The sequence below is a fragment of the Bactrocera neohumeralis genome, chromosome 4, assembly GCF_024586455.1.
Source record: "Bactrocera neohumeralis isolate Rockhampton chromosome 4, APGP_CSIRO_Bneo_wtdbg2-racon-allhic-juicebox.fasta_v2, whole genome shotgun sequence".
Lineage (NCBI taxonomy): Eukaryota > Metazoa > Arthropoda > Insecta > Diptera > Tephritidae > Bactrocera > Bactrocera neohumeralis.
In genome coordinates this window covers 66578519-66593963 of record NC_065921.1, presented here as the reverse complement: position 1 = coordinate 66593963, position 15445 = coordinate 66578519, and the positions used below count along the sequence as shown (strand labels likewise).

General features: G+C 32.2%; 1 protein-coding gene across 3 annotated transcripts in view; it reads left to right on the top strand.

Annotated features, from left to right (window-relative positions):
• Positions 1-1774: 1774 nt before the first annotated feature.
• LOC126757023 (ell-associated factor Eaf) overlaps positions 1775-15445 on the top strand; it is a 35698-nt gene continuing 22027 nt past the window's right edge. Inside the window, exons 1-4 of one of the 3 annotated variants that reach the window (XM_050470597.1) lie at positions 1775-2143; positions 2720-2910; positions 3084-3960; positions 4070-4162. In XM_050470597.1, the coding sequence (XP_050326554.1) occupies positions 3834-3960; positions 4070-4162 (220 nt within the window). In that variant the 5' untranslated portion in view covers positions 1775-2143; positions 2720-2910; positions 3084-3833. The remainder of the gene's footprint in view (positions 2144-2719; positions 2911-3083; positions 3961-4069; positions 4163-15445) is intronic. The other 2 variants (XM_050470598.1, XM_050470596.1) reach the window with 2 other exon arrangements.

Here is a 15445-nt window from a genome sequence, read left to right as displayed (position 1 = left end):
TTGGGAAAATACTGTTTAAAAATCTCGCTCTTCTTTCTTTTCAAAACTTTGATGCGCCTTTACAGATAAATATGGCAATGTAATCGATACCTTATTGAAAATAATTATTTTTTTTTGTGTTTTGGCTAGTGAATTTTTCTTGCAGCTTGAAAAGAGTCAGTCATGTGCACAGTTCGATTTTTATCAGCAAATGCAAGGTGTGCAATTGTGGTTATGAAGCAGTGAGCATTTCGGTATTTTCGGCATCATTCTGAGAGGGCACTGAATGATTAATTGTTGTTGTATTACCTGAATATTCCATAAAGCAGCAAAATGCTATTTTTGCTGAGTGCTTCTTTATTGCGATCATTTCCTTTCTAATTTTTTCTTTCGGAAAATCCCACGATTTGACCTATACATTCTTAAACTAAACCATATATAACCGCTTGTTGATCTTCTTGTGCAGTAAAGCTGTTTTGCCGTAAAACAAAGGATTAGAGTTCTGGACCGGACTTAAATTTCGCGTTAGAATTGCACGATCATTTATCTAAGCCTTTATTCAGAAGTCTCGATTTTTTTAGCTTTTAGTAGGACCAATTCGGTGGACTTATAATAATTCTATAAGAATTGTGAAATTTTTTTAATAACCCCTAATGTCTTTATGTACTATTTTTTATTTCATCTATTATTTACAAAAGCCAAAGTAGTTGTGTAGCTTATTTCAAGCAAGTATTGGCGCTTCCGTTTTTCTCCTGTTGGTAAGATAGTGTGTCGGTGTTACGTTACCGACGGTGTATCTACTTAAGACACAAACCAAACAGTTGCAGGAAATGCTGTACAGTGCCTTCCAAACTGTTTTAAAAACAATATGTATATGCATATATTTCTATCTTACTTTCACAAGGAATTAAAATAATATTCATTTATTCGAAATTTTGACTCTTTGTTCTATTATTGCTCTTTACGTTTACGACAATTTCAAGCCGTTCCTGTATTAATTTGATTTTCACGGAAATTACGTCATAAAAGTATAAAAAGTGAATCCTTAGCGATGATTTTTTAAGGATTCCGTTGTTTTTCACCATATTTTAATATTTCTAATACTTTCACCAGAACTTTTTCTAATACTAATTAATAAACTTCATTTCATGAGTTTTCAATTTTTTTATGTTAGAGTCTGGACTCTATATTCTTGGTTTAATAAGGCAGCGATGACAATCTTGTCTTATCTATTTGTTTATCTATATATTACTTTGGTTGTAGTACATTATTTATACATACTTCTCAACTGCAGGAGTAAAATGTACATGGTATTGATTTCAACCGTATTAATTATTACTTTTATTGAGCAATCGACTACCTAATACATTAGTTAATCTCCAGTCTTATGGATATTATTGCCGTTTGTGTGCCCTTGGCAATCCGGTGGGTGACATTTCGCAACAGCTGGTAGCAGTTGTATGTGAAAAACTGCCAAGCTTACCAACACTTGAAATTATCAATATACGCTAAACACTGGCAATAAATTGTATATTCCTTAATTTTTAAACGGTGCGAGCACTACCACAATCCAATCTAATTCGTGGAAATTCGTTTTTATTAAAAAGTATGAGTTTATTAAACTCTGAAAATAAGTATTTTGTTTAATATTACCAGAGTATATTGTTTACATTCTAGAGTTTTTAAAAACTATGCAACACTGCACTACGAATGTCAAGTGAAAGACATAGACAGTGAGGAATTGTAACAGGCAGTCACGCAGAGAAAATACCAAAAACGGCGAAGTAGCGCTGAAGTGATGAAAATGCACGAGACGTAGACGAGACAACGACGACAGCGCGACGACGTTCAAATCAATCGAAAGAGAAAATTATTATTTGACTAACGCTTATGATAAAGTGGTTAAAAATCGGAAAAAACGTGAGTGCAGAAATTTCGAAAACAAACATATTGGAAAGTGCAAAAAATTCGTTTCGGTTTTTGTAGACGTGTAAAATTTCATTGCCGTCTTATTGCGGCAGGTGCGCTGAAAGTCGCGAGTTGCGCCGTCGTCGAAATCGAAACCAAAAACGTCGATACAAAGCATCGAATTATTTCGTGTGGAAAATAACCAAATAACCCCACAGAAATATAAATTAAATCAATTTTTGGTTTACGTGCTTAGGTGAGACTCCGCTCGTGTATAGTGGTTCTTTTTCTTCGATTGCACATAAGTGTTATAATGTCCACTTATTAAAATATATACATATAAGGCATATAATGTAAAGTAGTACGAAAATTGCAACAGTTTCGCCACAGGCAGCAACAGCGCCAATACGCAGCGCCCCACACCTTTTCATCCACCCTCATCTTTTTCTGTTCATTTTTCCCACATTCATAGCCGTCGTTAATGACGTCGACTGAAGCGTTGAGTAGAGTTGTTGGCAGAATACGACGAAGTGACGTGCGCGTTTTTTGTACTTTTTTTTTGCTTTACCTTTTCTTTTACATTCTTCTTTGAAAAGTGGTCAACATATGCCGCATACTTGCGGGGGTGGTTTTGGCGACAGCTGGGTGGCAATGTTGTCTGCAGCGCTGTTGCTGTGCTGAGTTAAACGTTGACGTTTGCTGAAATTGTAACGGCGTGGCAAACCTTTCGTAGTGTTGCATGCATTGTGTTGCTTCATTTTTTATTTGGGAAAGCCGGAGGAATGTGCATGTAAAAGCCTAAAACTCGAAACATATGTTCTTTCTATTTTAGTGTGTGAAAGAGAATATAAAGATAAAAAGAATTGTATAAGTAGAAAAGAATGATTATATATTAAAGTCAGATGAGTGATTGCTAAGTTTAGCATTCGAGTAAAAGTGAAGGGTGTGAAATGGTGAAAAATACGAGCCAAGTTCCTTAGAAAATTAACACGCTACTAATTACTTGGTAGTTAAATAAGCTGAGTAGGTGAAATATAAAATTTAATGTGAAGTGAAGTGAACAGCCTTGTAGTAATGTGTGTATGAGACCTAAAATTATTCAGAACAATTGTGATGCATTTAAAATTTTTCGAATACCACGAATTTTATAATAATCCCGAGTTTTATGTGTTTAATTTTGAAATTTTTTGTTTCAGAATAAAATTATCAAATTATAAAATATAATGTGTGCTAGGTGTAGTGCATATTGCTCCTTATTGAGAATGTAGTGGTGCTGGGCGCCTCTCCGCCTGGAAGTGCAATTAACATTTGAATTTTCAATTTAAGTGTAAATAATATATTTTTTATACGTGTGCGTGTGTGTGCAATTCCATATTGCACCGAAAAGCAAAAAAATTCCGAAGTCATCGGGTACCACAACGTTACAACGTCTCAAGGCCAAGGCTGCAGGTGGTAGCGTAAAACGCAGTCGAACAAGCAACGCAGCGGCTGGGACAACAGTAACATCTAGTAATAGGGGAAGTAGTGGGATTGGAGGAAGTGCCCGTGCAGCGGGTGGTCGTAAATTTACTGCAAACAGTATAACACAATTGCAACGAAGTGGCGGCGGTGCTGGTCAGTGGTCAGCAGGGACGGCGGCGACGACGGCTGGAGCGGGTGCTAGCACCGGAGTCAGTTCCTTTACAACGGCATCCGATTCATCTTTGCTGGCTGAAAGAGAATCGGCATATTTGCAAGGTTTTCAATCACCAAGCTATAACACCACAAAATCATATCAGCAACAACAAAACCAGTCCACTTACAACAATTCCCTCTATAACACCAATAATAACGCCAGTGCCAATTATTCAAATCACTCAAATTACGCAAATACATCATCGTCATCTCCACACACAACGACAACGCCTCATAACAAGCTTCCAACCGCAGGTGTTGGTTCAACGGCGATGATGATGACCAAACATAAAAGCTCGCTCGCAGAGCGCCTTAACATTGGAGACGAGGTGCGCGATTTAAAGCTTGGCTGCACATACAATCCAAAAAATACAACGACGGCCTTTCACACTATCAAATGTAAGTACATATAAGATCGTATTTCACATTTTAGATATCGGTTTATTTAAAAAAAAACTAAACCCTCCAATTGATAAATAAAATAACATTTATTCTCTACATTTAACAGATGACTTCAAGCCAGCAAGTGTGGACAAAAGTAAAGTAGCTTTAGTGGACGTCGGCTCCAATAATCAAGTTACCGTTACCGTGCCAAATTTAGGTGAGTACCGAAAAACAGATATGTATGTATGTATGTATATAGCACTAGCAAATATGATATATTTAATAAGAGAAAAATAATAATTATGTATAAGGAATCAAGTAGTATTAATTGAAAAATAAATACTAATTATATACCTAAAAGAAAGATAAGTCAAAGTTAGATGCATACCAATCCTTTTCACACTAAACTGAACCGCTGATTTGTTTGGAAATGCACTTCTTAATTGCTGATATTGCCCATTGTTTGACATTTTACATGCCCAGGTACCTATTGTATATACATATGTATGTATATGGTCTTTTAAAAACAGGACAATATGTACATATGTATATTTCATGGTTTATTTATAACTGTGTGCGTAGGTATATACATTTACTATGTATATACATACAATTATAATCGTGTAAGCGGTGTCTACGCCAATTAAGAAGAAGATATACAATTATAACAAATTCATTGAATTGGGTACTTTTTCAAAACAATGTGAATTCGTAAATTTGAATTATTCAATATTTTTTATGATAACTTTCAATCTCGACTACACGTGCCGTCATTTTTTTTGCACCATAAAAATGTATTGAATGACAATTGAAACTTATTTTGACTCCTGATAACGTTAACTTTAATTAAAAAACGTATGTATATAATATACATACTTGTATATGTATTTGTAATACACTCATATTTTTGCTGATAGGGAGAGAAATATTTTTTTAGAACTGCTGAGAAGACAATATTTTCTTAAAGTGAAGGGTGTTTCTGTAAGTACTTTGACATGATAAAAGGTTCTCAGTTTTCTAATTGTACGTATAGTTATATCTTAAAATCAATTTAAACTCAGTCCGTTGAACTTAAAAAATCAATTTCTAGCGAGGTATTGCTGCCATTCACTACTATTCACATATTTTTTTACATATATGTACATACATATGTACATCAAGAAGTCTTTGGCATAAAGACTGTAAAAACAGAAGTACTATGTATGTTTAGCCATTTGGGTGCCTTATATTGAAGTTATGCTTGAAATGATGTATTGTCTGTACAAATATCAATCATCTATCTATTAGAAAGCCGTGTACATGCGATAAAATGGATTGTGCAATAATATTGATAATATTTTATACATATCTCATGTATTCGAGTGCACACAATGTCACAATTATAATAATTTTCATGCTTTTCTACATTCTCAGAAAACTTTTGTTGCTAATATTTATAAATTTTTTAGCTATTATGAATAGAAAATAGTGGATAAATTTTAAATAATACAATTGAAAACAATTTGTCGAAAAATAACATCCATTTGTTTTCAATAATCGTTTGTTAGCCGCGCTCTGCTCAACTATATTCAGGTGAATGCGTTTGCAAGCACTTTTGTTTAACATACAGCTATCCGTTCGTACGTGCTTTATTCTGTTCTCCTCTGCCCGAGCAGTCGCGGCTGACACTTGGCTGATAATCAGCTGACTTGTTACCCTGTAATGTCAAACTGATTGACATTGATTGCTTGCAACATGTTCTGTATTTTACAATTTTCTGTTGTCAATTTTAATATTATTGTTTTGATAGAGAAACATAAATTGAGTGGGAGTTTAAAATGCAGTGGTGTTGAACAAAGTTGGATCAAGTTTGTGAAGTTATTGTGTTATTTTGGTATGATTGTGATAAAAATGTGCCAAATTGGAATACGGAAGATTCAAAAGAAGTGTGTAATTTAATATAATCATTTAAGTTCCGTACAATATTTTTTTTACCTAACCTTAAAAGTTATTAATGTGAAACTTCCGTTTAATACATTTTTGCATACATACATACATACTATGTATGCGCATATTTTTCAATATACAAGTATTTCCGCTTTAATTTCTTTCTGATATTTAAACTATTATTGCATTCTAAATAGAAATTATGTACTTTGTATTGGCGCTCCTCGCCTTCTGATACAAAACAATGTATAAAGCACATAGTTGCCTCATAATTAGACCCAGATTGAATGATCAAGTGAAAAGTGACTGCATTTAAGGCGGAAAAAAATAAACTCATCAGAACTTGAAACAAGTTCATTAACAAAACATAATCACCAACTCTGCTGGTTGGCAGAATGTAATGAATGCCGAGCTGAAAGCAATCAAAGAGAGAATGTGAATGTGGAGCGCTTGAAAGTGCACCACACTAAGCTTGTTCTACAACTAGTTCATCATATGCATACATATGTATATACGCACGTACATATGTATGTGTATATGTAGTTTACTTGTTTCAGTCCACTGGCTGGCTTATGGAAAGCAGAATTGAATCGATGGATGGTCTAACTTGTTAGCTTACAAATATCTGCACATAACAGCCAACTGCTGTGATTTTAAGTGAAATTGTAGCAGTGTACTTGCAAACATCTCCACCTGTGCGCACACGCTCATAAATCCACACTTACATATGTATGTATGTTTTTAAAGTGAAACTTTTTATGAATCATGTGTGTGGTCCAAGCACAAACTGAACCTATTGGCAGCTATAATCATTTTGCCTGCTTGTTTTTTGATATAACTTTTTCATTTTTCCATGTTTTTTCTTTAAATTAAAAAAAAAATTGGTATTTTTTCTTGGCCTGCAGCAATCACTTCAAGTTTGTGCTACATCTGTTTTTTTGTGTTCTTCACCCTCCTTTTTTTTTGCTTTTTGTATTGGCAACAATTACCGGCGTCCGGACGATTAGCAGCTAACAGTTGTTGGCTGCCCATTACAGTCTTGCCTTCCGCACACACCAGCCAATTTGTCTTTTTGTTGCTTAGTGGCTTTCTCATTTCAACGTCATATTTTGTTTGGTATGCCAACTATTTGCGAGCAGTAACGGAAATAAGCTACCACATAAATACGTATGAACATGCATACATACGTTACTAGTAACTAGCGTTTGGCCAAGCTGCGCCTCTAGCTCGTACTAATAGCGCTGAAAATATATTACTAACCATACCAGCTGTGCCTATAACCGCTACTGTCTTAAATTTTAGTATAGTCAACTAACCGTAAAGTCTAACTTGCGCAACCATTGCCAAGTTTTATACAAAAAAAATATTAGTTGGTTTTATTTTATTTCAGTCATTTGTTTATTTATTTATTTAATGTGTTGTTTTGTTCACTTAACCTGCATAAAATTTATTTATTTTCTGCTTCACTGCTGGTCTTACCAGCACCACATTCACCACCTATTCTTCCGCCGCTACTCTACAATACACACACCCATACATATGTATGTATGTACATACATTCATATCCATGTGTCTGTGCTGCAACTTAACTAAGCTTCATTAGTGGCATTCACTGTGAATACCTTACTATATGCATGGTTAGTTTACTATCTCATTTAAATTTTTTTTCTGTTTTCTGTTTTTCGAGTTATTTTCTAATGCTCCAAATTCATCGTTGCCTTCAATTGAGGTTACCCACATTTATGCCGTTTTTATTTGTCTATAATATGTATTGTCAAAAGCGAATATTTATGTAAATGTTTGTCTCCATATGCCGCTATTAATAGTATTTTATTAAATTTCTTTTTGTGTTATCGTTTTGTGTCACTTGGCACACTATTTAATAAAAACTTTGAATTAACTAACCTACTCTTTGCCTTCTGAAAAATGTATAAACACACTTTCGATCTAATTTTTCTGTTCAAATTATTATTCTAAACTATTATTTTCAAAATATCTTAATGAATGATTAGTAACTTAGTAGACTTAGTAAGTTTGCCACGCAGTTTGTAACATGCGAAAAGAGCCTGGAAGACCCTATAAAATAGATATACATATGTTTAAATGATCAGCATGACGAGCTAAGTCACTTTAATCATTTCCGTCTGTCTGTCAATTTATACTAGTCCCACCATTTTTGAGATGTAGATTTGAAGTTTTGCACAAGTCCTTTTTTACAAGAAACTGTTAATTTGTCGGAGCTACCGATACCAGACCACTATATTATCTATATACTACATATGTAGCTGGCATACAAACTAACAAATCAAAATCAAGTTCTTATATGGAAAACGTTTATATTTTACGAGGTAGTATCTTCCGTTTGACATGGATTGTTTTGTAAGGCAACGGTACAATCTTCGCACAATTTTTTCAGATATAGTACATAGCTGCCATACAAACTGAGCGATTACACTCAAGTCCTTGTATAGATTTTTTTTTTCGACAAGCAATCTTCCCGAAATTGGTCTTAGATTATTATCCAAGGCATCGCACCAATCTCCAAACGAATTGCTTAGATTGGACACTATAGTATATAGCTGCCATGTAAATTAAGTGATTAACTCAGGATAAAGATTTATATATCCTCTCTTATGCTAGTAGAAATGCACCTGTGAAAAGTTATAGCTTCGGTGCTGCCAAACTTAACGTTTATTTCTGTTTTTATTTTCATTTTATTTAAAGTATCTTAGTTTTGTAGCTAAAACGAGTTTGATCCAAAGCTATCCTTTGAAAGCAACCTAAATGGCAACGTCAATGTCAGCAAATCAGCTGATCATTCCAACCTTACGTCAAACTGTTTCGTGTCACCGCCAGTTTTATTTAAATCCACTCGTCTGCTCAATGCGCTTACTTTTACTTACAAATTTATACTCGAAAGCTTTTTTCCCTGGTGTGTGTAAAATGAAATGCCCATTGTGGCTTATCATAAACAAACACTTGGCAATTTAAATACTTTATTATTATATATATGTACATATATATATTTTTTTTTGCCTTATCATTTGCGATAAGTATTTTGTGCTCAACTTTTATATAATTTCTTGTGTGATGAAGAGTCCAATTAAATAATTATTTTTTATTATTTTTGAGTATAAACAATATTTTTTTATTACTTTTTTGGTTTTAAATATTTATTGACATAAATAGATTTTTTGTATGCCTCGCTTATCTGATAAAGTCAGCACGTGAGTTCTGTAATACTGATAGGCAATGTGCTAAGCTGCTTAAGCTAATTTCCCAGAATAGTTTCGAAATGTGCGTCAGAGCCGTAAAACTAATTTTAAAATTGTTTAAGTTTAAATATCAAAGTATTTTTTATTTATATTGAATAAAACTCAATTTTTATTTTTCAAACAAATGCTTTGAGAAAAATTTAAATGTAGACTTTTTGAACTTTATAAAATAGTTCAATTAATGTATTTATTAAAGAACATATTAATACTTACATACATATAGTAAATTCCCAATACTATTTAATCAATTTGAGTGTCTGATATGAGCCCTTATAATTGCTTATCAAAAAAATAAAGTTTTCCCTTTGGCTCACATTAAACTATTAACTATTTTATTGCTTTGTCAATGAACTTGCTTCATAAATGAGCACATACTAAATATTTGAAGGGCACATCAAGTCAATTATTTTTTTCACAATGTTTACCAATTCTATAAATGTATCATGCTTCTTTATTCAGTTTAGTCAAGTATTTCTGATTGAATCTATTAAAACGGAATTGAAATAAGTTAATTGTTGTTACGTGCTTTCTGTTAAAAAACATACAACATACGATCTAGATTTCTAGTGAATTGTGTGCAATTTACCTTTACTATTTCATCTAATGATGTAATCAAATATTTACGAACACTGATTGCTGATTTAAGGTGAATTTTTGAACTTATTAGCAGAAATTATTAATCATTTTGATTTATTGTAAACTTTTTTGTTTACGGAAGATAATCGAATTTTATGGTTAAACTTTCACATCGGTTATATTAGTTGTAGCTATCAGCTGAGTCTATTTGACGCACCGCTGTCAAATTGTCAGCGATTAAACATAGCTGTGGTGGAAATATTAAAAAAGTGCTTAAGAGCTTTGTAAATTTGTGAAAAATTATGAGATATTTGTAAAATCAGGAAAACAAAGTTTTATAATAGACAAAGATTTTCTAAAAAATATTTGTCCACAAATCTATAGACTTGTGGTGCAAAATGCTTACATGATTTTTAATAGATTAGCATCACATGCCTTTCACTTTCAATCGTTTAAACATAATCAATAGAAAAGAATAACAGGTCCACACTAATTAACGTTGAGTGAGTAAGCTCTTTACTATATATGCATATGTACACATGTAGTATATACATTTGTATGTACATATATACATATATACAAGTAATCTTAAAAATTACGCGCATGCTTTGAGAATCTGCTGAAGTTGCCACCCCACCGCACACTCACAGACATCAATTGACGTCTGAAGTTGCTGTGGCTGTTCATCTGCAGTTTGTTATGTGTTGGCGTTAATTGATTTAACGCCTTTCACTTGTGCTGCTCAGCGCCACGAGCAATCTCTTTCATTTTCACATTAAATGACTTGTTGTATATGCGGTGTTTTCCATGAATTTCACAAATTTTTTTACGAAAGTAAAAAATGTGATCTGTTATATAACTTGTTATTTAAATAATTCGTTAATTAATTGTTACTTATATGTTATTATTACAAAAAAAAAATTTAACGAAAATAAAAAAGACAGATAACTGAAAGGATAAAGAAATTTAAGGTTGTAAGTAATAAAAAAGTTTAAGTTAAAAAATAAATATAAACAATTATTAAGGATTCAATTATGTATTTAAAGGAAATCTATAATATTTATTAGCTTCCATTATGTAATGATGTTTAAGGATCGTCATAATGTTTATTGGAAATTTTTAAATGCCAAATTTTCCTATTATTCAAAGATTTAAGAGACAATTAACAATTTTTTAAATATTTCCATCTATTTCCAACACTGGCATCAATCAAATGAAATACCTCATGCCAAATCAAAATCGAAAGAAAATAGAGGAAAGGTGAATGTGCGCAAAGCTAAAGTTGCGGAGAGAGAGATATTGAAATAAATCTCGGCACAAGTTGCAAACAAGTCAGTTAGTTGATGAATAATAAAAATCCCAAGCGTAAAATTCCATTTCATTTTTATTATGAAAAGAGATTATGTAAATGTCTTGCAAACTGTCAGCAGCGTCATTGCAGCCGTCATCGGCAATTCGTACACGCTGTACGGTGCACGGTGGTAATTTGCTGGCACGCCAACTGTTTCAACAGTATTTGGTGCTAGTCGTGTAGTGGTAATGTGAGCAGTATAGTGCCGGTAATAAAAGGGGAAAGTGCAAAAGCATGCACAAGGAAATGTTGGAAAATGAGCGTTGAATTGTAGAAAAAGTTTCCTTTCATTATCAAAAGCCATATTTTTTCCACAACTTCCACCAACACTTCCATGCACACGCACACGCACACTACTGCAAGCAGTGTCGCCCATTCATTCAACCATTCGCTAATTTTCTGCAACTACTATTCGCCAAACTGCGACGAAGGAATATTATTGCGACTAAGCAACCGAGCAGCAAACAAATCTCTGTGTAACCACGAGCGACAACCAATGTCAAATAAGCAAACCCACAAACAAACAAACAAACATTGTGACAATTGCACCGCCAGTCGGTGGTAGTCTAACGTCACCAGCATTACTTACTACCGCCACAGCTGCGTCTCCATGCGCACATTCACTATTTAATTTCATTTCTTCATCGCATTTTTATGATTAAAGTTTATTGCTGCAAAGTGTTTAGTTGCTTTTGTGTTATTTGAAAGAAATTTTTTAATTTCTAAAATTCGTTTTTGTATTGTAAACGAGTTTTTACTAGTTCATTCATGAAATTTTGTTATATTTAATGCTTGATTTAATGCAAAAACAGCTGATTGTAGTATCTTGAGCAGCATTCCTTCATATATTTATATAAAAAAATTTGACAAAAATATTAATAACAAAAAAGAAACATAAAATTAATCTTATTATTGCTTAAAAATAATTAAGAAAATTCAAAAAAAAAATTTAATTATAATACCGTAATAATTATATAAAAAAATTAAAGTAAAATAATTACAAAAGATATACATACATGTAATAAAATAATATGTACATAAGATAAGAAAAGCTAATTAAATGAGGATTGCACCGCGACCTAGGGTATATTGTGCCCCCTCCTAACTCACAACGTCTCAACTAGCCCCAGCAAATTGAAGAGTTCTAATTTTCTGCTACTAGGTGCTATGGAGGCGAATATGTATGTATGCATATGTAAGCTGTAATTAAGAAATGGTTGTTGTTGTAGTGTTGACGGTTGATAAAAATCCGGGTCCACTCCGGTTATTTAGATCCGACTGTTATTAATGCATTAAGTAAGAATTTAATGAACAAATATTTAATGAAAAAAATAGTTATTGTTTTCTTGATTAGTAAAAACTACTTTTGCACCTCCTGAATATTGAAAACAGATAAAACTTTTTTTTTTTTTGTAAATTTCCAAAAAAAAAATAATTTTTAGGAAATAAATTTATAACCATCTAATTTTCTTGTAAAAATATATGTATATTCTTGGTAGTTAGTTCTTAGTTTTAATTTAAAAAAATTTAATTTTTACGTTTTGGAAAAAATGTGAAAGCGTCAGTAATTAAAATCATACTCAAATTTAATAATTTAATTTTTTTGCAAAAATAAATGTATTTTTAGTAGTAAAAGTTAAATTAACTAATGCTAACAAATTAAGTAAATGAAAGAAAATTGAGACCACATAAAATGAAAATATTACATAAAGTTTTCACCTTCCGCCAAATGACTAGCTTTTCAATAGCACTTCATTGTCAACGTCTGCCAGCGGCTTGCACTTTTAATTTTCTTCATATGTACTTCCACTGCTTCACTCTGCACATTCGCTGCAATTATATTTAATGCACCCACACAACAACGCCAGTAATGATACTCCTTTTCATTATGCGCTTCTCTGCAATGCTTCGTTGATTTCCAACATAAAATACCAGACAATTATATGGCATTTTCTTAGTTGCCACTTCTATTTGGTGTTTCACTTTTCCGTTGAAATTTAATTACTGCAAAAGTAAAAAAAAACATTCGCTATATACATATGTATGTACATAAAAGTAAAAAATTATGTCATGCTGAATGCAGCTAGCATCGCGGTTAGTTACCAATTATGGTTATTATTTTTATTTTAATTTTGTTTTAATACACATGTGCTACACACACAATTATGACACCTCAACATAGCATTGTCACCATGATTACCAAGACTGCGGCATAATGCCAGCTAAAACCGATTTTATCAACCCATCAGAGCTGTCGAGTATAATCTCCGCTTTGGTATAGCATATACACTAACTTTATTTACTTTCATCCGACATTCGCTTTATTTATTTCTATTTAATTTTTCGTTTTCATCCAATACACGTTGTACGCCATTGTTGTTTTGTATAATCCCTCTTTCTTCTCTTTTAGTAATCAAAATTAATTTGATTTAATTTATACATTTTTAAGGTCTTTGCTAACGTCAAGGTTTACACATACTGTTTGTTATTGTTGTTGTTTAGTTACAACCTGTGTTCCTTCAACTTTGACTAATTATATATTTCAAATTGTCATGTGGCAGAAATATGCCGAAATATGTAAGTTTTGTCAATTGCCAAAAAAAGAGACTTTCACGCATCGCTTGTCAGCCATTCGAGGTTAATGATAGACGATTTGACATTGGACCAGACATATTCGGCTTTTAGTTAATTACGCCAAGTCGTATTTGGTACTGCTCAAATAAAATGCCAAATGCCAAATGCCTGTTGGAAGAGTGGAATGGTTGAAATTTCATTTTCTCTTTTTAACTTCTAGTATTAAGCTTTGCTTATTGTATGATCACTTAAGTAAGTGACTTGATTTTAAGCACTTTTTTGCTTTTATTTCAATATTAACATATTATAAATATATATGTATGTATGTATGTTATTTTATAATTTAGCCATAATACTCTCCTACACTTAGGCGTTCATTAAAATCTTGATTTCACTAGTCTACATGCGTCAGCTGAAAGTGTTTTTGTTCCAGCTACACTGTTTCATATTTCATTATTATTACAAATATTTAAAAATTTTATAATAAAATATGGTTCAATATTGATATAACCATAAAATCTATAAGTATTATTATAACACAACTATTGCGATCTGCGTATATTAATGCACACATAACTACTTTCACATTTGTGTGTAGATATTTTTTTACTGTTTAATTAAATGCTTACTTTTTGAATTCGCAACGAACAGCAGATTTTATGGTATTTCTTTCTTTTTTTTTTTTTTATTTTTATTTTTATTTTTTTTTTATTTTTATTTTTATTTTTATTTTTTTTTTTTTTTTATTTTTATTTTATTTTTTTTTTCAATCAGCCGCTGTGTTGCCAACAATTTCACCTTCAAATTTCACAATTAACTTAAATATGCACGTTTCAGTGGTGATAATTACATAAAAGAACTTAATATTCGTGCGCTAAGAAACTAAAAAACAAAATTGCAACTAAAAAACAATATAAAATAATTACATATATAAATTAATTACATTTAAAAAATAATAATATGAGCAAAAAATAATTATTAAAATACAAGTTAAAGGTTGCACAGCTGTATTTTTCCCATAATTCTATTGTAAATCGCCAAAAACAATAATAATAAATATTAAGCATAAAAATAAACAAAAACAGGACTCAGGTTCAGAACTGCCAAATTAACCCGTAAACACATTTACCATAATCTTAATTAAACTTACGTATACGCCCTGGTGCACTCAAGTTGTGAGACTGTCACCCAATTACATATATATATATACATACAATGTATATATGTAACATGCATTTTGTTTTTGTTTTCCTTCTAACTATTTATAATACGGGCATACCACTTTTTAACTGCATCCAACATATGCGGCCATACGCTGACACTCATTTCTGCTCATCAGCTCAGCGCACATTTGATTTATACTTTCCGGCAGTTACTCTCTGTCGGTATGCGAAACTTATTCAAATCATCGCTCGTTGGCGTCCAGTGTCTGGCGATTTCATTAAGCATTCTGTCGCTTTTGGCATTTACTCCCCTTTGCTCTCTGAATATTTTTGATTATTTTCCATATCTACGCGAATTCTCTCCGCAAATTGACCTCTCTTCAGCGTTTGTTTTTTTTATACCTCTTTGTATTTGTTGTGATTTATACGCACGTGTTGATTGTGTCTTTCTTATTTTGCTTTTGTCTGTGTATTTTTGGCTATGTTTTGTTGCTCTGTTGCTGACCTTAATTTTGAAATATTATTTAGCCACTCATTTCGTGCATTTCGCACTTGTTTAAATACGAATTCCGATGTAGGAAGGTGTATGTATGTAGCTGTCAATGAAGTATGGTCTATAAATTTATTTTTATCAT